This window comes from Trematomus bernacchii, unplaced genomic scaffold (assembly GCF_902827165.1).
Source record: "Trematomus bernacchii unplaced genomic scaffold, fTreBer1.1, whole genome shotgun sequence".
In the NCBI taxonomy this organism is placed as follows: domain Eukaryota; kingdom Metazoa; phylum Chordata; class Actinopteri; order Perciformes; family Nototheniidae; genus Trematomus; species Trematomus bernacchii.
This window is the reverse complement of record NW_022987698.1, coordinates 3,215,138-3,239,798: the sequence shown is the minus strand read 5'-3', so window position 1 is coordinate 3,239,798 and position 24,661 is coordinate 3,215,138. Positions and strand designations below refer to the sequence as shown.

The following is a 24,661-nucleotide window of genomic DNA, read 5'->3' as shown; positions in this document are numbered from 1 at the left end:
AACATTCTGCTGAATTCAAGTAAAATAGATTAACGGTATAGCCTGAGCCAGTAGCATAGTACATAAAAAATGCGTCCCGGGCTAGTTACCTCCAGTCTTGACCATCGACTGTCGTTTTTAAAGCTCTGAAGGCTACGGTTGGTATTTCACTGACAGTTCAGTTTGTGCTCCAATGAAACAGATGAAAGATAAACTAATGCCCGAGCGGCTTTCTTTTTTCTAAGATGTTGTAAAAAGATGCACATATCCCCAGATCTTATTTTTTTAACAAAATAAATGATGCACTGCATTTACTCAAGCTAATCGAGGCCTAAGGCACCTGATGCAATTGTAAAGGCTGCTAGAAGATGGATGTAATGATTGGCCTGAAATTACTCCATTATTAATGAGGCAATTTGCTCCTCAATCAGCCTCTCAAACCATCCCACCGTAAGTATACACTTACGTAAGGACGCCTCACAGCCTATAGAAAAAATACCAATTATAGTAACAAGGCACATCTGCCTTTTATTAGCTGGCATACTTCATTAATGAACCCAGCCAGGAGGAATATAAATAGAATTCAATGCAGACAGAGTCAGAGCAAACAGTGATGGACAAGGCTGAGCATAAAATACAATAAAAAGAGTTCTCGCTTTGTATCGAGTACAAAAGACATGAAAGCCAACGCTATACGGCTTTCTTCTGTCGGACACATTCAGCTCCTACAGTGTATGAAGCCAAGCTAAAAATATATACAAGGATTCCCGCCGAGTATTTAATCACACTGAACACAAGGAATAAGTGGCATGATGAATGGCTTGGACTTGTCAGTGGCAGAGCTGGTTAAGCTTGAACAGGCACATTCTACACCCGAACACTGTCCCCATACATTTACATGAATCATAAAGATATAAAAGGATCAAAGTACCTCTGGCTCCCCTCTAGGGACCACCAGCAGGTAAAACTGAGAGGCAGAGCGCTCCACATCCTTCCCTTCAGCAGCGTGACACTGCTTCAGGGCTGGCAGACTGCAGCTCTTTAACCTCCAGTCAAATCAGGTGCGCCACAATTGATCCGTTTTAAAAGGGGATGTTAGGACACACAATCGCATGCAGATATGTCCTGCACAAAGACAGGCAGGTCTCATTTAAGGGTCACACTAATGGTGTCCTGCTGTGACCTTGAAGGGTGGAGTGACGGTGTTGAGTGATGAGTGGCCTGCTGGCTGCTCAGGGTTTTGCATCACTCAACCCCAGACAGACAGAATCGCAGACAGACTGGCACGGACAAGACAGCCAGCTGGCAAATTTCAGACTTAACGTTGCTTGAGACTTTGTACAATCAGCTGCATCATCTCACAGAACTGCTTAAAAAACAAAAAAAACACTCAATCTAGCAAGGCACAGCAAATACCTCAGTGTGTCGTGCACTTTTCTGTGTAGCTGAAATCTCAAATTAAACCAAGAGCTGGCCTGTGAACAGATAAAATGTCTTCTCATATTGAATGCAAGTGCAGTAGGTTATTTGGCTTTATATCTACTTTTTCTATTGTCAAAACTTATTTTTGACTTGAATTAAAAAAAAATATTCCTAGGGCAATTAGGTGATGAAAGATAAATAACTTTTTCTGCATATTGATACGTTTCTACATTTAGTCACACACACTCAATCTTTTCTCAGCTGCAGCTCCGCAGATTTCTCAGCCTGAGACGGCGGGACGCGGGGAGGCTGCGGGTAGGAGCTCCAACAAGGCGTGTACGACAGAGAGTGAATACACATACTATACAGAGATGCTGTATGAGAAACCAATCTGAGTTTGGAAAATTGAACAATTTAAATCTATTCTAGTAGACCTCAACAATGGAATTATGATCAGAAATGGCCATGACATGGGACCTTTAAATATGTATGTGCGCAAAAGAACTCTTTCCAGAAAGGTTTCACAAGTACTGAAAAACATGACTGAAGAATAGAATAGAAGAATTGGGAGGGATGAAACCCTCTTTAATGGTCACACATGCAGAGCACACAGCACACAGTGAAATTTGTTCTCTGCTTTTAACCCATCCTAGTACCAGGAGTCTAGTACTAGGAGCAGTGGGCAGCTATTGTACAGCGCCCGCGCCCGCGCAATAATACTCTGAACTCTGGGTCTGAGGATGGCAATGGTCTATTGCAGAGTGGAAGATGGTGAAAGCAGAGACACACAGATCAAAGAAGACCATAGAGAAATAGCAGACTAGAGAAATTGACTGCAGTAATGGATGGATTACAAGGGCTGAGAGGTTTGGTTTTACCTGGTTCTCTTCGTGAGTGATTCTCATCTGCTCTTTCAGGATCGATGTGCGAGCGGCCTCTTCTTTCCTCATTATCCGCTCCTTCTTCAGCTCAGGACTCCAGAAGCTTTTGATGCTGTTGGTGGATGATCCAAGTTTGCTGTCTTTCAGGTCAAGCTCCCGACGCAGCAGCTCATTCTCTCTCTGCATATCCCTGAGCTGGACCTGAAACTCCAGCAGCTCCCCCCCACTGCTCCGCACCGCCTGCCTCAGCAGTGCGGAGGGCATCCCCTGGTGGTGGTGGTGGTGGTGCTGCAGCATGGAGAGGGAGCCCAGGTCACTGTAAGACAGCAGGTCGCCGTGGGGCAGCCCCACTGAGGCGATGTTGGGACTGCTGCCCATTGCTGTGACGCGGCCCCCGTACATGGCCCGGCTGGTGGCGCGTCCCAGAGTCATAGTGCCTTTCGGGTAGGTGGCAGTGGAGCCCAAGCCCTCGTGGTCGCTCAGGTACATGGGCCCCGAAGTAGCATAGGCAGCATTGAGTGACTGGATGTTCTCCATGGAGAGCGTCTTTCCCCCCGCACCACCCCCGCCCCCGCTGTTGGCCCTCCGATGGCCCAGTCTGGGGGACCTTGGCAGGCGCGGGGACCGTGCGGGGCTGCTCTCTATATGGCCTACAGCTCTGGCACTGCCGTACATGTCCTGTGAATCGGCGGTGTGGCCGCCAGAGGGTCCTTAACGGGAGCGTGCTGAAGTGAGACTGCTCTGACCCTCTGAAGCATACATGAGTGACTTTATGTCATGCCTTAATGGGTGGAACACTTCAAAGTCAGACCTGAGGAAACAGGAGAGAAGAACCTGTTAGATGAAAAACAACTGTTTGTATGTGTCAGATGAAAGGAGCAGAAATAAACTGCAGGTTTCCCTGGGAAAGAAAATTGGCCTGAAAGATGCTCAAGTTAGATAAATAGTTTTTAAGACTGTCTTACCCAACATCGTCAGCTAACTGTCAAAGTTTATGTGGCTCTTATATCAAATGGCCTAGGAATTTTCCCAGCATCATCCTGGTTACCCACTGGCCAACATTTATCTACATCCCATTAATACTATCAGGCCAGACAGCTATACAACCACAGAGAACATCGGGTAAACTATAAACTAATTAAAACAGAGCATACAATATTATATCTTACAGTATATTGTCTGTTCTGGAGATTTTTATAATGAGAATCAGGCTTAATGTAAAACAACAAGCACACAGTTTATGCATCAGCTAATTCTGTAAAGACCAAATTAGTAAAAGAACAATTTGGCCCCCATTTTGATCAGTGATTATAGTGAGATTATAGAGATTATAACACATCACAAATAGTCAGAGAGCACCAGAGTACACCAACATCTACCACGGTGTTGCACAAAACAATGTCATTACAATGTCCCCAACTCGGTGCAATAACAAATACAAATTCAGCTGTCATAATTAGGCCCGTGGCCGATGACATAAACTAATCCTCTTCTGAATTGTATTGTCTAATAAACACATAAAACGTGCTTATAAAATAGCCATGAGGCAATTATTTTGTAACCATGTTGTTGTGCAATTCACAATATGCTCTATAGTTTTACTAGCCACCATTTTATTAAAATGGCATAAATCATAAGATCCTAAAATAGTGCATAGCCTGCTGCCTAACAAGGAGCAAGGGATATGGATGGCTTAATTTTTTATGATTTAATAATGGTTCTGCCATACCTCAAGCTTTAATACCGTACGAAATATTTCACTGTCTATAAAATATTTAAGCATGAGATGACACATACTGTAATGTCTGTTCCATTATTACATTATGGTAGAAATATTTACAAGTACAAAAGTTGGATTAACAGCGAATGTTGAAGACAAAGTTGCTGACAGACCTTATTGATGTCACAGGCTGTCTGGTGACAAATAATATTGGATAGTCTGTGGACAAAAAAAATTAGACTCTTCCATCAAAGTGAACTACGGCACTTTTTCTCCTCGGGTGAAACTTGCTGCTCAGACCCAGTTGCCATGGTGACTATGCCTGGGCTAACGCAGATTAAACACCTCAGTCGTCTCACATGACGGAAGCATAAGTTCCAAAAAAAGTGGCAAAACTAAGAGGGTGAGTGCTGCGGCAGTGTCAAGCTGACATGACGGCCTGAAGGCCTCATGGAGAGCTTTCTTTGTAACAATCCCAATCACCCCTAATTTTCTTTAATGATTCTGAGTGACAGAGGCAATTACAATTCATGTGTTAACAGGTTTCCTCTGTGTATGAAGTTTTGGATGACAAGACCCTCAGTTGCACTCACTGAACTGTGTGGAAACACGTAGCTAGGAGGTAATCACTGCAGGCTGGCAAAGGAGGTCGGACAGGACACTGTCATCACTGCTAGTTATATTAAGGTGTCTGAGTGGACAGGAACGTCCCAATATAAAATGGCGGAACAAATTATCTGAATTTGGATTGGACGGAGCATGTGTTAACATTTTGCTTTTATAGTATAAGAACAATGTACACCAACTTATTTTTTCTGTTCAGTTTCTGAGATACACTGGCAAATTCAATAAAAAAATTAAAAAAACACATAGCTCTTATCTGCATTAGTCAGTTTTTAAATAAAACGTCCTTTACAAATGTTCAACCTGCGTAAACTGTTGTTAAATTAGACTGATGGGTTCTATTATAACTACATCATATTTTCTGTATTATTGCAGGTCTGTAAAGTCTGGTAGGCAAATGTATTTGGAACCAGGAGGCGTGTGGCGCAGTGGATAGAGCGTAAGTGTTCGGATCAAGGGGTCACTGTCGTTGTGTCCCTGGGCAAGACACTTCACCCCAAATTGCTCCTATGGGGATTGTCCACAGTATTGAATATGTAAGTCGCTTTGGATAAAAGCATCTAACAAGTAACATGTAATGTAATGGAACCATTAAAAGATCCAGCAATTGGCAGAATAAGCAAAACTATCTTATAATAAAGGATAATTGACCTGCTGTATGTTGTCTGTTGAGCCGCATAATAAAATGGTCCTATTTTCTCAGGACGAAACTGGTCTAACATCAGTCTACTTTAATTACTGTTCCTCTTTAATAAATATTTTCTGTGATAATATTTGTTTCTAGCCTTTTCCATGTTGCCACTGTTGTTCCTGTGATTCAGGCAGTAGCTTGTTGGTACCCCTTTAAGTTGCCTTATCTTACCCTGAAAACCGTATTTACAAATCTTGTTTGTCAGCTGACACATTCTAGTAAGTGTTAAACTTCAGCTATGATTCACTTATGTCGCTGCGTTTGTTATTGTGAATCACATCAAAATCAAGTTATGTGATGTGGGGAAAAGTTAAAAAAAGATGATGCCAACTGTGTCGCACGGGTGGGCCAGTGATCTGGGCTGTGTGCCATCTAACCACAACCTCCACTCTTTAATTCAAGCTTCATCTGTGTTAATTCTAATTTTCACCCTCAGCTATTTATTACATTTTAACACATTTTAACATATGTCGAAAAATATCTAGGCTACTTCAGAAAAATCATGATGACAGGAAAACTCTGTTAAAATAAATGCTAACACTACAGACTTCCACTATAAAAAAATAAACACACTGAACCTGGCTGTCTCAACAAAAGTAAACCATCTTCACTGTAATGTCTGTATTGTATATAAGATGTTTTTAATTTTCTATTTACCCAGCTGCATATTGTGCCTTAAGGGCTTTAGATGCATAGTCTGTCAAATGTTTAGTATGCGTATGGGAATGATATGGTTTGAGCCAAAAGTAAAAGTGTACAGGGATGAGCTGCAAAATGTTTTTCAGTAATCAATTAATATTCTAATCCATGCAATGCCAGAAAAACTAAAAATTGCCCAAGGTGACCCATCATAATTACGTTTTTTTGTCTCTAGCAGTATGATACCAGGGATCTTCGATTTAAAGTGTTTCTAAACAGATATATTCAACATCAACAAATACAACGATTCAATTATCATGTGTGTACATATTGGACATCTAATTTAACATAATGTTGTGTACAAATCCATAGCAGACAAAATCATGTTCTACACACATTTTCACACATATATTCACAGAGCAGTAAGGCTAATTTCTTATGTTGAGCAAAGCTAATTGACCAAAGTGCAATCATTAGATCATTGCAGAAAAAGAGATAAAACTGGAAAATCTGAGAGATGCCAGCTGAGAAGGCCAATTGTAACCCATCAATAGCCTACAATTAAGAAAGGATACTGACAAATACATAAAAAGGTTAACTTTCATTGTTAGATATTTACCATGCAGCTTTATGTGGCTCTTGGCCATGATGTAACTGTCATTTGTGACCACTACTCAGGTATTAGTGAGTAATTACAGTTAACACCCAAAGTCCTGTCAGCAAATGCCAGTATTACTACAGGCCATGATGAAATGATCACTGGCAATTCAGAGAGCAGTGGTGCGTTAACATATGGGAGGATTCAGATGTTCTGACACAAAGATTTCACCAAAGGCGATGCTGAGTGTATCTGTGGGGTTAGGGAGAGTCTTTTTCTATAAGGCGATCATGACATTTTGAAAGCCAGCATGCAGGCATTTTGTTCCAACTCTTTCCAATCTGAATAAGACTACTAATTAGAAGCAGTGATCGTTGACTGTGAGAACATGCTTTTGAGGTCAGAACGCATGTCTAGGGCGGACAAAAGGGATTTTTCTAAAAATAGCCTTTCCAATGGGTTGATAATAAAGGCATTTCATGTGAAAATAAATGCCAGGCTGTTCAGTGCGGTGCAGTGCTACTTGAGCAAGTGCAACACATGCAGCCTCCTCATCACGTATTACTACACAGCATTACCAACCCCGTGCTACCCACAGACTTAAATGATTGGATGATAAAATACAAGTGTGGGTCTTGAAATAGCCGGATCACCAGTCCACCACAATTCAATATTCAACAATAGTCCTGCTTTGAAATGGCTTGCGAATGCAAAAAAAGCCTCTCGTATGAAACGACCTCGGCAGATGTTTATCTTAATTAGGCTACACACTAAGGCTTCTGTTTGCAATTCAAATATTTACTCTTATGTTTGCTTACTGGTGATGTAGGCTGACTAACATTTGATGCAGCATAGGAGGCACGACAGACCAATTGACAGCTCATTGGGCCTACATTTTCGATGGCTCCGACGTGGTGTGCATCGAGCACCTGATACACCAATGAAATATTATTCTTACCCGAGGTAGGGAAGCCCACTGAAACCTTTATTTTGAAATACGTCGCTGCACTATCGTTTCCACACGGCTTTAAAATACAAATTCCAGGTATCAAGTCAGCACTGACTGGCTGTGTCTATGCACATCGACGACCACCGGAATGGCTTTAAATGCACGTAGCCTCTGCTTCTAAAGCCAGAACGCTCACAATACGCCCGAAAAACGAAAGGACACACGTGCCAACACTTCGAAAAAGAAACGCGGATAGACTGTGTGTAAAATAAAAGAGGCAAATGTACCTTGCTCGATGTTAATTCCTCTCCTTCACCGCTTGAGATGGCATCTTGACGCCTCCATTCACCGGAGCAGCCTCTGAGCATCCTGCGCTGTCATTGGGCAGCGGCTCTCTCCTCCTCTACACACAGGAGCAGCATCACAGAGGCAGCTGGCAGCAGGGGATGGGCGGAGGAGATGCGGGAGCGGCCTGCTCTCAATTTCTCATCATCTCGGTGTTGAATGGTAATTATTGACAAAGTCACCACACAATAATCAAATATGTTTCAGTTTGTTATTTGAGTTTCATCTTTGTCTCTTCAATGGCTGTTGTTATCTTTCATTTATTTACAGGTGCCCGGAAACACTGTGATGTAGTTACAGTATGGGTAGGAGGGCCTTATTCAAAATGAGATAAGTGGCTTTGGATCAGTCGTCAAATCATGGGTAGAGCCGGCAGAAGGGTTTTCAATGGGGTATGTTTTGCCCCTTATTTTGACTCTTAGGCAGCCCTTCTTACCAGCTGTGCATCACCAATATCAAGACATTCTGACTTATTGCTGTAGGTAAAATATGGTTGGGGTTAAATAAGGGAGGGGACTGTAGTGTGCCAATCCTAGTGTAGGAGGAGGGATTTGCACGCCTGGCAGGCTCAACTCTGGGGGAAAATCCTCAATATTTTCATCCTGTCATTTCTTCCTCCCTACTCTTGCACATCTGATCCACTTAATTCTTATTGGCTGAGTAGAAGAAACAGAATTACCCCAAGACCACTTGCAAAGTGGATCAAGTAAGCAGGGGTGGATAATAAAAGCTTGCACCACTTGGGGAGACTTGCCTTCTTGCAGACAGTTAGACGGGTGAATCGATTCCACTCTCATGTCAGTTAAATATGAAGCTATAGCCAGATTTAAGCATAGCTTAGCATAAAGACTATAAAAGGCCAGTCTAAATCTGTATAAAGGGAGCGCTATCCACCTAAATAGCAGTCAAAATTGTTAAAGGAAAGGTCCAACTGTCAATGGTAAATAAAAGCAATACATTCCTCATCATGTGCTATGTTGTTCAGAACGCTAAGTTTGCAGCTGCAAAATCCGTTGTCTTTCCCCCCGCATCCAGCATTGTCATTTGATGTGACAGTAATTTAACTAGCTAGATCTTAAGCAGTGTAAAAAAATATATAGGTGCAAAGAATGTTCCAGAAAAGGGTACATTAAACAGTGTTTTGGCTGAGTCGATATTCATTCTAGCCACAGTTTACGGCCCAAGGAATGACAGAGGCTGCTGCTGGATTTGCTGTGTAGAGGATACAGCTGGTGAGACCCCCAGGGTGTCAGATGCTGGCATGCAATGCATCCTGGTACAGTATATGTAGGTACGGCTGGCACGGCTTAACAAGCAGAATTCCGCTTTCTCTGTTAGTAAAGCACACAATGAGAAATGTATTGCTTTAATTCACATCCACAAAAAGTTAGTAGTTTCATGTTTGCAGTCGGCTTCAAAATTGTATTTTAATCTTCTCATTTAACTTCCAGCAAGAAGTATTGTTTTAAGTAGATGGGGAGTGACTCAAGCAAAAAGCAGTGACGTATGGTGATGTCTTTTATAAAACAATAACCAGCTCTTTTCCTGTATTCAGACTGTCAACATTATGAGACAGTAACCACAGTGAGCAAGTCTGACGGAGGATTTTCTGTCGCAGTATGAATCAATCTGAACTAATGACATCACACACTGTGTGACTTAACAATGAGATGAGCACGTCCTTCAGAAGTGTTCAAACAAACAGCCCTGCAGGGTTTTCAAAGCTGAAACAATGCCCCTGGATCCTTTCTTCCATCAGCTTTCGCCTGCCTTCAGGCGTCCTGGAATTATCGAGACTTTCTCCCATTTTGCATTGTAAACACTGATGCTAAGTGAGCTTGACAGGGCCCAAAGGAGAAGCATCAGCATTTCTGTGTCCTGAACACACAGACAGTCTCTCAGTTGTTATTTTTTTTCTCTCCTGCACATTGTTATATGAACATGCCGTTTGGGCTCCGTTGATTGAATACCTCTTTCTTCTATGTGGTTTTTAGATTTCAGTTACAGGCAGAATGTGAGTGGCAGCTGGTTAGGTTTGCTTGTCCCTTGCAGGGTTCATGGCAAGTCTTGGCTTCTTATCCCTCTCAAATTTTACATTTATATAAATATTAGTAACGGTAAAAGTGTACAACAAAGTCCTTTTAGCCATGGGACACAGCATCTTAGTCACAGCGCCTTAGACACAGGGACGAGGCAGGACATCTTCCACAGCACAGAGATCCTCTGAAGACTCAGGCCCATGGTGAAGCTCTTGGTGCTATCCTTGTCGGTCAAGGCAACCATTAAAGGAAATGTTAAAAACATTGTTGATGGAAACGTTAGAGACATTGTTGATGGAAACATTTATTTTTTAAAGCCCTGCATCACTTGGTTATCAGCCTGCTTGGATTATTTTACAAGACACTAGACTTATAAACTGCTTATATGACTGCATGACAAATAATGATGTTCACAAATTAAAAGAAAATACATTAATGTCTTATTGTGAAGGATACAAGAACAAGAGATGTCTTCCTTGCATTTTATGGAGCTCCAAAGTTTTCTTAGTCGAGTAAATTAATATGAAATTATAAAAAAAGATAGTCTCATCATGATACATCTGTATGTATGTATGTACAGTATGTACAGTATGTATGTATGTATGTATGTATGTATGTATGTATGTATGTACTGTATGTACTGTATGTATGTGCTGTACTGTACTGTACTGTATGTATGTATGTATGTCAGCAATCTCCTAAAAAGGCCAACTTCACACTGCTTTTCAGTGTAGCCTATAGATGTTTATGAATGCAAAACATGGCGGGACAACAACTATAACAGTTTCTCTCCACAGCTGCAAAAGGTAGAGAGAACTTTACTTTTAATAAATAATTTAACATTTCCCACAGTTTAAAAAAGGTGATAACCTGACTGAGCACATACCTGATATCAATCTGCTGTTGAATTTCTCCAGTCCAGGTTAGGTTAAATGCGCAGTTTGGGTGTTTGCTCCTACGAGAAGCCCAATTTCATCGCGTTGTTCTGGTGCTTTGAGGTTTGGTGATCCTCTCAACAAGATGCTTGAGATCCTGAAAGTCCATGACCCAAAGTTAGTACTATCTCCGACGCATACCAATTACGGGAAGCACAACAGAGTCCATGGCAAGCTAGGAGGTTTTTCCTGTAAAACCACTCAATGTAAAATCTGACTATTCATCAGCTAGCTGGTTTGTAACAATGTCCCACGGCTGATCGGCACCAAGGTGTTTAAACTCGTGTTTTTTCATAGTGACCAAACTTTTGATGTTGTTATTATGGTCTCAAAATGTATTAACATCTGTAAAAGTAATACTCACTTCTGCTAACTACCGCAGCATTTGGCAAACAGCCAATCAAATCGCAGTTGGGAAACAAGTAATTAGTACCACGTGACATTACATTTGTGCCATCAACTTTCATTGGCATAGGCTTTGAGCATGCGTACTGTTGTTTGCCCAAATTATTTAATTGTACAAGGATAAGACACTGGTACTTAAAACTGTGAGCGGCATCTTCTTATACACCATTTTAAAGGGTTTAATAATAATGTATAACAGAAGCACTTGAGGTGGTTTATGCCATGCAATTATCCAAAGTTATATTTATTTCTAAATTGATGTATTCAAGATTATTCAACCTTTATTTAAGTGAGACAGCAATGCTCCACAAGGAAAACCCTGAGCACACATGCCTGGAAAAGGATTGTTTCCTTATTAAAGTGTTGCGTATTGATTATACAGTCTGTAGGAGTGCCTGGCAATCACGCAGATTAAGACTGTGAGTGGCAGGTGGGCGAGGAAAACCTGAGCCGTGATTCCTCCTTTGATTCAGCTTAATTCGAAGAGATTGGCTCAACTATGGTGATGTGCAAGTGCACTTTGGCTGTAGCAATGAAAAATAATTAATGAATTTGCAAAATGAGTCATTCTCCGTTCCTCTACCTCTCTGTGTCACACTTCTTATCACTTGAGGCTGAGTCACAATGTTCCTCAGATGTCATCCCTGATGGAAATGACCTGTTAATCTTCAGATGCTGAAGCTCTCGTCATGGCTTTCAGGAAATGGATGAATGCAAGTCTCGCAATTATAGTTTAATTCATGCTATTGAGAAGAGGATGTCTAGGTCAAGAGATGTATAACTGAGGACAGTTATGAAAAACCATTAATCAACCTGCTGTATACAAACATTCCCCTGCTCTTTAATGAGAGATGGGACATAGATGGCTCAGTTAAAAGACTGTTGTTTAAAAAGAAAAAAACTGAAACAGAGAAATGTCTATTAAGTAACAAAGAGTGAGTGACCTCCAACAGTCTTTGCGGAGGGTTGATCAGCACATTTATATATCATGATGTGAAATACGCTTCACTATAGACCTGAAGGGGGAAACAAGTTAGACACCAGTGCTGTAGAGTTGGCGGTCAGGCCGAGCAATAAATCCTTGTTACTGTAGATCAAAGATTGAGCACTTAAGGCTTCACAACACTTTCATTTATGGGTCAGTTAATACAGAAGCTTTAGTGGTGTTTTAACCTTTGTTGACCTATGTTGCGATCATCTTCAACACAAAATATATCTTGTATGAAGTCCTCACTCGCTTTCTTTTAAAATTGCTTTTGTGCGATTGGTTATTGTATGGTACAGCAGGGTCAATAGCTCTCTTGAAACTGGCACTTTCCATTTTGTTTCTCGCAGTTCAACTTCACAAGTAAGAAAAGAAGAGTCTAAATCTTTGAAATACCATCGGATATTTCTTCCCGAGATTCTGCTCATATTTTAAGGCTTGGAGATCTGTCAAGCTTTCAATTAGGTCATAGTACAGAGACTGACTTCATTAAAGAAACCATTGACCTTGTTTTAGCCGCAGAATTAGGTGAAAGTTCAGGTCAATCTTTTCACATCTTAGTGTAGTCTTTGAAAATGATGACCATATGATTGACCTTTTAGATGCAGGATTAACATCAAGGATATAGCATTTACATTAACATTTATATTGGTTTTATTAGGGATTTTTACACTTCGCTATTTTGAGATATGTTCATACATACAGTATATTATTGATTTGTGAAGCCAAATGACAGCCTAAATGCATTGATAATATTTCCAAACCCTTTCCAGACACCAACCCCAACTCAAGACTTTAACTTGGTTCATAATGAATTCAAGAGTCTGCCTACCAACGTGACTTCAGCTGCAAAAGGTACAATTTCTAGTCTTTCCTTGTTTCCACTCTTGAATACCATTAGTACTTTGTACAGTAATATATTACATTTGACAGTTAACACTACTTGCTTTTTCAAAGTAGGAACATTTTAATTTTTTTAAATAGAACATATCTTTTAGAGGTAAATGTATGTATCCTGCTTCCACTTATGTATCTAACCAGATGAGGGCAGCAAAGATCTGCAGATGTAACCATTACTGTTATGCTTTGCTCTGAGGGATATGAAGGCTGCAGAATGGGTTGTGTTAACTGATCTTTGAGAGTACAACTGCCATATTAAAAAAGAAACAAAGTTGTACAGAGCCTTTTGTGACTCTAGAGGAAGATGCTTGACATCTGATAAATGACTTCAAAATATGTCACTTGAGTCAGCATTGGTTGGTTCTTAGGATTACAGGTCTGAAAATAAAACAAGTCTGAAAATAAAATACATTTGGGAATCTGTAGCTTACCATGTCCGTTTGTGGCTAACTGCTCAATACTACATAAGCCGCTATAGCACAACACAACATGTCCCCAACTGAAGGGTCTATGATCGAGTTGCATTGTGGATAATGTACGTTTTGTCAAGGGTGAAAATTCATGGATACCTCTGTTTTCTCGGTATACATTTCAATCCTTAAAAAAAAAAACGGTGATATTGTTTTTTTAAAGAATACATACTTTTGCACTGTTTGCATTTACCATAGGCTACATTCAAACATGACTGAAGACACGAAAGATGGATGGATGGATGAATATTCCAATTATCTCTCTCTTCCTGATACAAACATGCAGACTCAGTCACAAATCTGACACACTAACACCTCAATCACACACACACACACACACACACACACACACACACACACACACACACACACACACACACACACACACACACACACACACACACACACACACACACACACACACACACACACACACACACACAGACTGAAGACAATAACCACAATATATTCCTTTTCTTTTTATTCTTCTCTCTGTTTGGAAATTGCAGGGTCAATATTTTTCATTAATCACATTACTTGACATGATGCACCAAAATTTACTCTATCTGTTTACAGGAATACACTGAATAGAACACAAGGTTTCACAATGGATACACGACTGACATTTTGCCCATTGCACTTACAACAGTGAATGACATTTTCCAGATTTTTTGTTTCATTTTTTTTCACTGCATCCCTTTACCCTCATCACCTTGCAGATCATATCCATTTAATCGAAGACCTCCTGATGCCTTTCAAAGGCATTCTGCTCTGCAAATGCTGAGGAGGGTCCTTTTTCTTGTTCTACAAACACAATATGTATAGAAACTATACACAGACTGAATATGTTTCTGAACACACGTTTTGTTCCACTGTTGTAAACAGTCAATACAAGTCAGCCACATACACTATGCTTATGCAATAATAATCATTATTATCATTAGTTTCATCATCATCCTCATTATTGTGGTAATAAATATTCTTTTTATACACAAAAGTTGGCAGCAAATACGGCATGGGGATGCACATGACAGCCGTACTCAGAACTCAAAAGCTGTACAGAAGAATGATTTTGTATTTACAGTAAGAATGTGTGTCAGTCAATCAGACGGCTGCACTAAAGGCTGTTTTGTCTCGTGCACCTAATATCTGCCAGATAGCATTTCCACCTCTTGCTTTGATTTAGATCTTACACTGTTCAGTTGGAGGCACTGTTATGTAACCTCCATATTTCTGCATTTCATTGAGCAACTAGTGCTTCCAGTCAGGCTTGTGCTTTCAAAATGACATGCCCTGATTGGTGAGTGACTGGCTGAACATTTTACTCATCAATATTCTCTACGTTGGCCTGTGAAAGTCAAGGTTCGTTAGGCAAACCTTGGTGTAATCATGCCTTACCTTTTTTTAATTCAGGTACACTTCCAAGAATATAAGATCTAACCATGCACCTTTCCAATGGCTTGGCTGCTGAGTGATTTAATCAACAATGAAATATCCATTAGAAGCATTCCATTCACCCCACAGATTATACTGACACCCAATATGTACATTGACAATTATTAATGAGAAGTGCTGGCCATCTGTATCACAGGTTTATAGCAGCACAGACAGTCACTGCAAGCCAAACACTGAGGAGCCCATGTCAGCCAAAACGCACAAAAACTGAATGAGGGCTTACAAACAGCCAGACAAAGCCAAGCAAACCCATGCTTCAAAGCAACATGATGGTGGACATTCAAAACCGACAGTCTACACAGTTTACCCTTTGGCAACAAGTCCCCTGTGTGGGGAATGAGGGGTCAAAACATGCCACGAAAATAAAAACAATTCTAGTTCAATATTCAAATTCATACAGACAAGTTGCTAAGTAAAAACATTTTCATGACCATTTTTTCTTTTTTTTTTACTATTTTAGTTCATACTTTTGTTGTTTTCTTGTGAATAGAGTGATGATAATAAACTGCTTTAGGCAGAATCACTTCCAGGTTCAAAATGAGTCATTGCATAGAACATTTGAATTGATAATTGCTTTCGTCCTCTCTATTATCTGTATGCGTGTGTGTGTGTGTGTGTGTGTGTGTGTGTGTGTGTGTGTGTGTGTGTGTGTGTGTGTGTGTGTGTGTGTGTGTGTGTGTGTGTGTGTGTGTGTGTGTGTGTGTGTTTGTTTGCAGAAATAGAGGCAGTGGGCCCAGCTAGTTAGTGAGATCACCTTGTTGGTGAATTGGTAACCTCATTATTAAGCAGGATATTAGCAGGTCTATTTGGTGGAGAACACAATTAACCTTGGCTCTTAAGTGTAACTATGGTGCAAAGTGTGTGATGTGCAAAGTGTCTGTGCATATGTGTTTGCAAGAGATAGAGAGAGAGTGTCTGTGTGAGTGTGTTCGTACCTGCCTGCATGCTCGTATGCGTATGCACATAACATGCACCTGTGGACATGGTACTGTGGTTGTAAACCCTTTGACAAATTGTATTACGGCTATTTATCGACAGAAGTGTTTGATATTTCCCATCACTAATTCAAACAACATTTACACAATTGTGCTATATACCATTTTCTGCATGCTATTGCTTTTAAAATCAACAAGCAAATTATTTGATGCAAGAAAACAGCTTAAAACCAACAAAAAGTGAAAAATATAAAGTTTTACCAAAGAAAAACACAGAACAAAAAACTCACTGGAGAGTGATTCCATAAATACACAAAAAAATTACATAATTAGAACTCTTATTTGTTTTATGTACATACAATAGTATACAGTTGTGTAAAAAGAAATGCATGATGACATGGACATTTTAAAACATATGAGGTATACAAGTAAAAACATGTACTGAATAAGGCTCTTCCATTCAGTGAATATCAGGCAAAAATGAAAAGAAACTAAAAGATGAGACAAATCAATAAAAAAGATAAAGTCCCATCTGGGGCTTTATCCTTTTCATAGTCAGCCCCGGATAATTATAGTTGGCTCTGGTGCTGACTATAAAGATGGCTTTGCGATGGCTAATTAAAAGCCGTGGCCACTCTCTCGTTTGGTCCACTCATCTGTGTGAATCTCACACTTGTGGGCACACTGGTAGTACTTCCTTCCCTAAAAACCTACAGCTGATGACTAGTGGCATCTCTCAGGTGTTGAAAACGTATTGATATGGACTTCTTTTTTTCTTTTTTCAAATCTTTGTGCGTGCATTCTCATGTCCACATTTACACAATGCATTCTGTAGACATCAAAACAAGAGGAGGAGAAATAAAAACACATTCAAAGAAAGGGTCAAATTCCCTATACTGGAATGTACTGCAGAGATCCGAGAAACCAAGCGTTCAAGAATTGTAGTGGAGTCATTAAGTTGGTTGTCATTGCCGTGATACACCTTGTCTACTCCAGGTATGTGGTGTCATTGTTGTGGGTTAAGATCGGTATCTTTGATACGAGGAAAACCTATGAAAATGTGTCTTAGTTTTTTTCACTTTGTTTTGCATGAAGAGGCTGTGAAGAAGTCAATAAAAAAATCATATATCCTTGCCAGATGTGTACTCCTCAGACATGAGTGGTGTTCCATCAACATTCCTGTGGAGGGCGCTGTGGGGCTTCCTTTATTGAACGTTTTTTTTAGAGCCATGCACGACCAAATACGCTGAATCTCTCCCATGATATCCAGGGGCCTCAGTTAACGGGCCTTTCACTGTCACAGAAATCCCAGGAGACTTTCTCTAAGAGAAGAGAGGGGGAAGCAGACCACGAGTCCCCCTTCCCCCTCTCTTCTCCATATCCTCATTATTGACTGTTCTCGTCGTCCTGAAATAAAAACAGTGAATATGCAAAGGTTAGCAAACATTAATTAATTTCACAATACAACATTCTTCAGACCTGATGGACACACACAATCATGCTGCAAAGTAGACTCAACCAATATAAATCAAAGAAATATAAATATATATATTAATATATTAAAAATATATTGGACTTGCTCACTACACAGTGTAACACAACTTTCATAGACCACAACCTTCTGTAATGTTTAGGTTACAGCTCTGCAGGCCTACTCTCGATTACTTCCTGTGACATTCCAGCCAATCACAGCCTGGCTGGTATTGGCAGTAATCCACAGGGCTGAGCAGGCTGGCCTCCTGCTCAAAGAAGCACTGAGTCGGGTTTATCTCCACACTACCCTACTAAATCCTGAGACTGGGCAAAAACAGATGAATTGATACAGCTACTGAGTGTCGACATAGCAGCTGATTGATAGACCTTCACAAGAATGAGCAAAACCTTCATCCAGTGCCAGTCACATTGCGTGCTTGGACAGGCACTAAATAAAGTGCATGGAAAACTGTTTTATTTTGCTGCTGTAGTTCTGCTTCATTGAGCAGAATTAGTCCGTAAGTTTATTCTACCATCTAATGAGTGATGCTTACCATGAGTCAGTGTGTGTGTCATTCTGTGTGTCTGCATGTGTTCTTGTCCCTGTGAGTCTTTGCGTGTGTGACATTAAAGCAAAGCCACAGTTAGCCTCTTCTCAGGCTAATTATAGCCTAGTGTGCTTGGCCCAGATTATTAGGTGTGTGTGGAGTCAGAAGGTAAACCATACTAGTGCCGACCTCTCTTTTTCTTGGCTTTGGCCTCTGACCTCTGTACCAGAAAGTTAAAGTGGACTGTTACTTTAGTAACCTGACCTGACACAGGGTGAACCAATAATAGAAAACGCTGAAACAAACAAAAGAAAAAAACAATAGCACAACCAAATTCAATCAACCCATAATTCAGCAAGACAAACACAGATACATAAGCACACACACACACAAACACACACAGATGAATGTGAACAGCTTTTAGTTACCATTGGTCCAATGAGGCATCAGACGTCTCCTCAATCATCGTTCTTTCAGCCCTCTTCAGCCCTCTGCTCATGTCTTGAAACACCGTGCTGACAAAGCGATCACCCTTATTTAATTCACTTCAATCGTGTGCCCATGTCTGGGGAATTCAGTGCTGACAAGGCATCTTTTGATTCCAGCTCTGTTCAGTCATTTGGGGTAAGGGAAAGGTACAGCGGATCAGTCAGAATATACACTTACAGAATTTAATCAGTCATCACTTTGTTTGAGTCTTCTCATTATGCAATTATACACTATGTTAATCTATGTAAAGATCTAGCTGATTAAACACTTAATCAATAAATCAAAGTGTGACAGTAATCTGTGTTTTTTCGCAGTTTGGAGTCACTCTGTAATAAATGACTCGAAAACTAATGGGGTAAAACGCAAAATATCAGCAGTGATCAACAGTTTACCCAGTTCCCGCATTACTGCTTTTGTTTTACACAATAAAAGTGTCATACAAGTGAATAAACACATCATTGCATTTTTAACTAGTTTTGTACAATGACACTTGTTTAGGGAAGCATGTGACACTATATTTATCATAAAAACATAGTTAAAAAGAAAGGGTACAATTTCACTAGGATAAACAGTTAATGAGTTACTCACTGATGCTGGATGTCTCTTTCTCTGTTGCCTCTGTATGGTGAAATGTATTTAATGCAGTTTCATAGGTTTTCAAGTACAAAGTTACCAATCCATCTCATCGTAACTCTGCAACTTGAAAAAAACACAGTTAATTCAAAATAAACAAGTGAATCAATAAACACATACATTTTCCCAAACATCCAAATGTATTGCAAGGAAGCATTTAAAAAATGTCTGTTGATAATAGGAAGGCTGCTAACTATCTTGAAATCAATCCATGCTGCTAGATTGAAGGTTTAAAAAACTTAAAGAGTTTGAGATGCTGATGCATGTAACACAAGAAAGTTCAGTTCACTTACCCTCCTCTCCTAAGTTCACCACAACGAAGTGAACTTTTTCCCAAAGCCAGACAAAGCTACAACAATGACAAAGAGGAAGCACATGTCAGAAGACAATCTGACCCAAACAGTGATATATCAATCAAGGAATTCTGGTATTCTAACTGTTACTCTATTAATGAACTTATTTAAAACAACTGCAAAAACATTAACATTAACATAAGCTGGACCCAAAGAAATACATGTACTTCAGTTTCTTAAATATTTATTTATTGATGACTGTACCATCTCCCAGTTTTCCAGCCTGCTCTGCTGCCCCTCCTTGCAGGATTTTAGTAAGAACGTTGTCCCCTTCAGCAGGAGCCGGTCCTGCTGCAGCGTTGCCTATGACTACGGGTTTGCTTCCAATTCCAACAGGGGCTTTGGAGCCTACAAACAACAAGGAATAAAGCATCAGATAAGTCGTCATTTGCCTTTGGTCCTTGTTAGGTTTATAGTCATAGTGGATCTTAGACTAACCAATGCCTGTAAGAGGAGGTGTAGCAATTTTGGTAGGCTGAGGTGGTGGGCCTCCTGTTGTAGGTTTAATTCCTGTGGCTGCTGCTGCAGGTGTGGCATCAATCTTTGCCTGTGAACAGAATAGAGACAAATATGGAGTTATGGGCAAAGTTGAATTTGGTATTATAGCATATCCCTACATCCTTAAAAAAGTATTTCAATGCATACAGAGCAAACAAGGCTACGGTCAACTCACCGCTGTGGTGGCCGGCTGCCCTGCTGCAGACCCTATTCCTGGCTGTCGTCCCTGCGGTGGGGCTTGGCCGGGTTTGGGCTGCTGCTGTGCCGGTCCAGCACCTGTGGTTACTGTTGTAGGCTGGCTGCTCTGAGGGGTCTGGCTGTGCTGCAGGGGTTGTTGCTGCTGCTGCTGCTGTTGCTGCTGCTGCTGTTGCTGCTGCTGCTGTTGCTGCTGCTGCTGCTGTTGCTGCTGCTGCTGTTGCTGCTGCTGCTGTTGCTGCTGCTGCTGCTGTTGCTGCTGCTGCTGCTGCTGCTGCTGTTGTTGAGCACTCTGCTGATGCTGCGGCTGGGCCTGCTGGTTTCCTTCGAGAGGTTCGGAGCCTGGATGTCTCCCAGGCTGGCCTTGACCACCTGGTCGTTGCTGCCCAGCATGGCCCTGAGAGGGCTGCTGCGGCTGCTGCTGCTGCGGCTGCTGCTGCTGCTGCTGCTGCGGCTGCTGCTGCGGCTGCTGCTGCGGCTGCTGCTGCGGCTGCTGCTGCGGCTGCTGCTGCTGCTGCTGCTGTGTTTTAGGCCCTGCTGCAGAAGGCTCCTGCCTTCTGGAGGATGTGCGGTCTCCTGGGGGTCTCTGACTCCTTCCCCCAGTGCCATGGTGATGACTGGAGGCTGGGTCACGTGAAAAGTCGCCTGAGTTTCGTGGGCTTCCCTGGGCAGAACGGGAGTCTGGACCACTCCTTCTTTGTGCAGACGAAGAGCCTCTGCCATCGGGGCGGATGGATGGGTCTTTGGGGTTGGCCCTGGAAGAACGGGACGACCGGGGATCCTCTGAGGAGTGGCGAGAAGAACTGTGTCTGCCGGAACTGCCGCCGTGTTGGCGGTGATCTCGTGGTGTTGTGGAAGAGGGGTGGCGTTGTTGGTTGTACTCATCCTGGGGACAGTATTCCTCTGGAGGTTCATCATAATCATGATAGGTGTGTTTACCACGCCTGCCTGTGGATGAGTGACTTCCACCTCCATGATGTCTTGAGCGATCAGAACGGGCCTCCCGTGGCTTCTCAAACCAATCAGTCTCCTCTTGGCCCAAATGATAGGCTTTTAAAACCAAAACAAACATAATCAGTCAATTGTTTCACAGTTGAGAGGGGTTTTGAGAGGGATGTCATGCAGATGAAGCCATGCAAATATAACTGGGAAAACATGCTCAATATCCCAGAGCCATGCACAGTTTTCAAACAGAAGAAATACAAAAATAAAAAAAAACACGTCAAACTTGACAAAAATGATGTGTGCAAAACAGAAACAGAAAACAGGCATTTTTGGCTTAATTCATCAAAGGGAACATTCCGTAAAAAAATGACAAGACAAACAAAGTCACTCTTCTTATAAATCCACACTTGGCATGCAGTTCCTTTGCAGCACACGTTAAAGGTGGACAGCTCAAAAATTCAGCACCAGTTACCTTCACTGTCAGAAACAGCACAGTGCATGTCATCTACGAGGTAAGGGTCATCTGGTTTATAGACATGACTCCTAGGCAGGTCCTTCTTATGATGGTCCTGCACATCTGGAAGGGAATGGCTGGAGCCATACTGGTTCCTCACATCATGGGCTTCAGGGACGTCAGTGCCTCTTCCAATGCCCACAGGCTGTCCAACAGGACTAAGTGGACTCTCCTCTTCTGAATTCTGGCTGCGCATGGGAGGCCTTCCGCTTCGGCTGGTTCGCTGAGACCGCTCCATGGCATCCCTCTCGTAGGATTTACTTCTGTGGCCAGTGGCATCTCTGGAGGAAATCTTATCCATGCCATATCCAGTAGACCTGGACCTACCAGAGCTGTACATGCGGTCCTCCTCCTCAAGACCCTCACGACTGGTGCCGTAATATTTCTGCTGGTCGTATGCATTCTTCTTCATCCCGTAGGTGACATCGTCCTGAGGCTTCTTGGATCTGGACACAACCGTACAGCTGCCTCCTGTTGACGTTGTCATTGTGTAAGAGGCAAGGTCTGATTCCACATCCCTTGCTTCTTCAATAGGGGAGAATTTTGAAATCTTCTGCTCCATTCCCTGCTTCCTGTGTTTACTACGTTTAGAAGAGACAACTGCAGGGGCGAGATTCTTGGGTGTGACTTTGTGGCTACTGGAGCTGCTCCGTGATGGGTGTTTATAATCATCATAGTAATTGGAAGAGCCGCCACTTACTGTGGTGCTTGTGCGACTGTCCACTGTACTCTGGTACCCTGCTGTTCCTGTAGGCCTACCATAAGCTTCCACAGGCTCATCCTCTGGTCTACCATAGGCACTCCCACGTGCAGGGCCATTCTCACTGCGATACCGCACACCGGCATGATGGCCTAGAGCATCAGTAGGTTGGCCAGTGCCGTCTTTTGTCAACTCACTGATGTCATCGATCATAACATAGTTCCTTGGAATGTTCTGCTCCAGGTTAGAGGTGTAGACTCCATCTGAAGCATAAGCAGAGGTGGGGCTGTCCACAGAGTGCGTCAGCCCAGGCTCCGGGGGGCGGTACTGTCCATATGCATTGCTGTAGACTGAGCCATAGTTAGTATCTGGAGCTGACGTGGCCACTGACACTGATGGGTTGCTGATGACTTCATAGTTGGTCGGAAGTTTTTGCTCAAGGTCAGCCAAAGAGGTTTGCCGAGGTCTTTGATGGACTGTAAGGATATCTGCCTGAGGCTGGTAGGAGAGTACGGGTTGGTAGGAACTATGGCTGGGGTAAGGAAGGCTCTGGCTGGGCATAGGCTGACCGGGAGGGTGGAAGCCCTGGTGACCATGCTGCTGCATGCCAAGGTCTGCCTGGTAGGAGGTCTGAGCATACATGCGATTGGAGTAGGTTCCCTGGTTCTGGTAGCCTGGGCCTGGTGGGGGATGGGGCTGGAACGTTCCTGGCTGAGGTGCAGAGGATGAAGGGTACTGAGGAGGCTGGAAACCTATCTGTTGGTAAGCAGAGCTTGGCTGCTGTGTTGATGGTTGACTTTGAGGGTATGGATAAGAGGAGGTTGAGGGATACTGGGCGGTTGGATTGAGGTCATTGGTAAACTGGCTCAATGGTGCAGTGCTGGGCCTTGTCAACAGACCATTACCATCAAAGGTTCCTGTTGCAGCTACCATCCTCAGGTTATTGAGCTCACTGTCCGACATGTAGTCCCGCGCATCACCCATACACCTCAAGTAAGCCAGCTCCCTCCTCTCCCTGTCCTTCACCATGGTCTCCTTACGCTGGTGGATCCCTAGTTCCAAGTAACGTAGCTTGGCGTCAATCTCTTTCTCTTCTTCCTCCAGTTCAGCCTGCTGCTTACGAAGCTTTGATGACTCTTGTTCCACAGCTTTCAGTTCACTCAGCAGGCCAGCCTTGGTGACTCCCTGGGCAGGTCTCGGTAGGACCCTCTGGGGCATGCCAGGGGAGTTGTACATTTGTGCTGGAGTAACAATGGGGAGCGGAGACTCCTCTGGAGGGGGGCTGGGGAGAGTCCTCTTTATTTTCCTCATCAGAGAGTTCTGCTGCTGCTGCAGGGAGGCCATCTGCTTGGAGAAGCAGAGACACATCAGCAAACACTGAGCTATAAACAGAATGTGTTTATGTAAATTAGACTAATTACTGTACACTGGGTACTCAGAAAGGGTCTGCACATTTCCTATTCCTTAAGAAGAGCTATCCAACCTTATATTTGGTCAGATCACTCGATTAATTCATCAATCTTAGCTCCTCCAGTAATTCAACTCACATAATTTGATGAAAAATTGATTAAAATGTTGTTACAAATAAAGCCAAAGTGACATTGTAATATTATTCCTAATTAACATTTTTAAGTAAAATGTTTTTTGGAAGAGGTCAATGTCGTCAAGAAAGCATCTACATTATTATTATTATTATTATTATTATTATTATTATTATTATTATTATTATTATTATTATTATTATTATAATTACATTATATAATAATTTGGGGGATAATTTAAGCATGTTACTTCTGATGAATTCTACATAAATAAGATATTTATGTAGAATTCGTGAATATAAGAATGATTCTTAATCAAAATGAAACAAAAAAACAAATAAAAGCTATGTCAACATAATGGCATGAGACAATAAGGTATAATGAAGCCATTGCATTTGATTCGATGGATTTCATTCTAATGTAATTCGCAAAAAAAATCCTCTTTTGATCAAATAACAACAGTATCTGGTCTTTTTCACATTGCTCCAAATATTTAAGTGTGGCATGCGTGTAAGAACAGTCAAACATACAGTATAAACTACAATTTAATACACATCTGTGCAAGTCTAATACTTACAAAATAGTTGTGTTGGGTAGATCCATGGTGATTTATCCACAAGAGTACCGTTTGTGAAAAATAACACTAAAGATTAGACACAGTGAAACTGTGTAAAATGCCTGAAATCTGATTTCTATGTTGGCTTCTCTGACTAGCTTTGGTGTAAGTGCAGAGCAATGTCAATTTCCTTTGACCAGCTGCTAACAATCAGGAAGACAGCAAAGCAGCACCAGGATTCCTC

The 24,661-nt window shown here is 41.8% G+C and overlaps 2 protein-coding genes and 1 long non-coding RNA gene across 3 annotated transcripts in view; all 3 read right to left on the bottom strand.

The window, feature by feature from the left end:
* Positions 1 to 7,986, bottom strand: part of erc2 (ELKS/RAB6-interacting/CAST family member 2) — a 36,954-nt gene extending 28,968 nt beyond the window's left edge. Inside the window, exons 1-2 of the mRNA XM_034138507.1 lie at positions 7,791 to 7,986; positions 2,280 to 3,093 (exon numbers count right to left, since the gene is read on the bottom strand). Coding sequence (XP_033994398.1) covers positions 2,280 to 2,957 — 678 coding nt within the window. The 5' untranslated portion in view covers positions 2,958 to 3,093; positions 7,791 to 7,986. The remainder of the gene's footprint in view (positions 1 to 2,279; positions 3,094 to 7,790) is intronic.
* A 957-nt stretch (positions 7,987 to 8,943) lies between these two features.
* LOC117489893 lies at positions 8,944 to 11,228 on the bottom strand. The gene is made up of 3 exons (XR_004556633.1): positions 11,187 to 11,228; positions 10,774 to 10,919; positions 8,944 to 10,110 (listed from the first exon to the last, which is right to left on the bottom strand). It is a non-coding gene; the product is annotated as an uncharacterized LOC117489893 (long non-coding RNA).
* Positions 11,229 to 17,315: 6,087 nt separating this feature from the next.
* The window catches only part of bsnb (bassoon (presynaptic cytomatrix protein) b), a 57,009-nt gene continuing 49,663 nt past the window's right edge, over positions 17,316 to 24,661 (bottom strand). The window contains exons 7-15 of the mRNA XM_034139557.1: positions 21,579 to 23,667; positions 20,475 to 21,211; positions 20,142 to 20,336; positions 19,907 to 20,015; positions 19,673 to 19,816; positions 19,409 to 19,464; positions 19,071 to 19,175; positions 18,422 to 18,600; positions 17,316 to 17,379 (exon numbers count right to left, since the gene is read on the bottom strand). Coding sequence (XP_033995448.1) covers positions 19,424 to 19,464; positions 19,673 to 19,816; positions 19,907 to 20,015; positions 20,142 to 20,336; positions 20,475 to 21,211; positions 21,579 to 23,667 — 3,315 coding nt within the window. The 3' untranslated portion in view covers positions 17,316 to 17,379; positions 18,422 to 18,600; positions 19,071 to 19,175; positions 19,409 to 19,423. The remainder of the gene's footprint in view (positions 17,380 to 18,421; positions 18,601 to 19,070; positions 19,176 to 19,408; positions 19,465 to 19,672; positions 19,817 to 19,906; positions 20,016 to 20,141; positions 20,337 to 20,474; positions 21,212 to 21,578; positions 23,668 to 24,661) is intronic.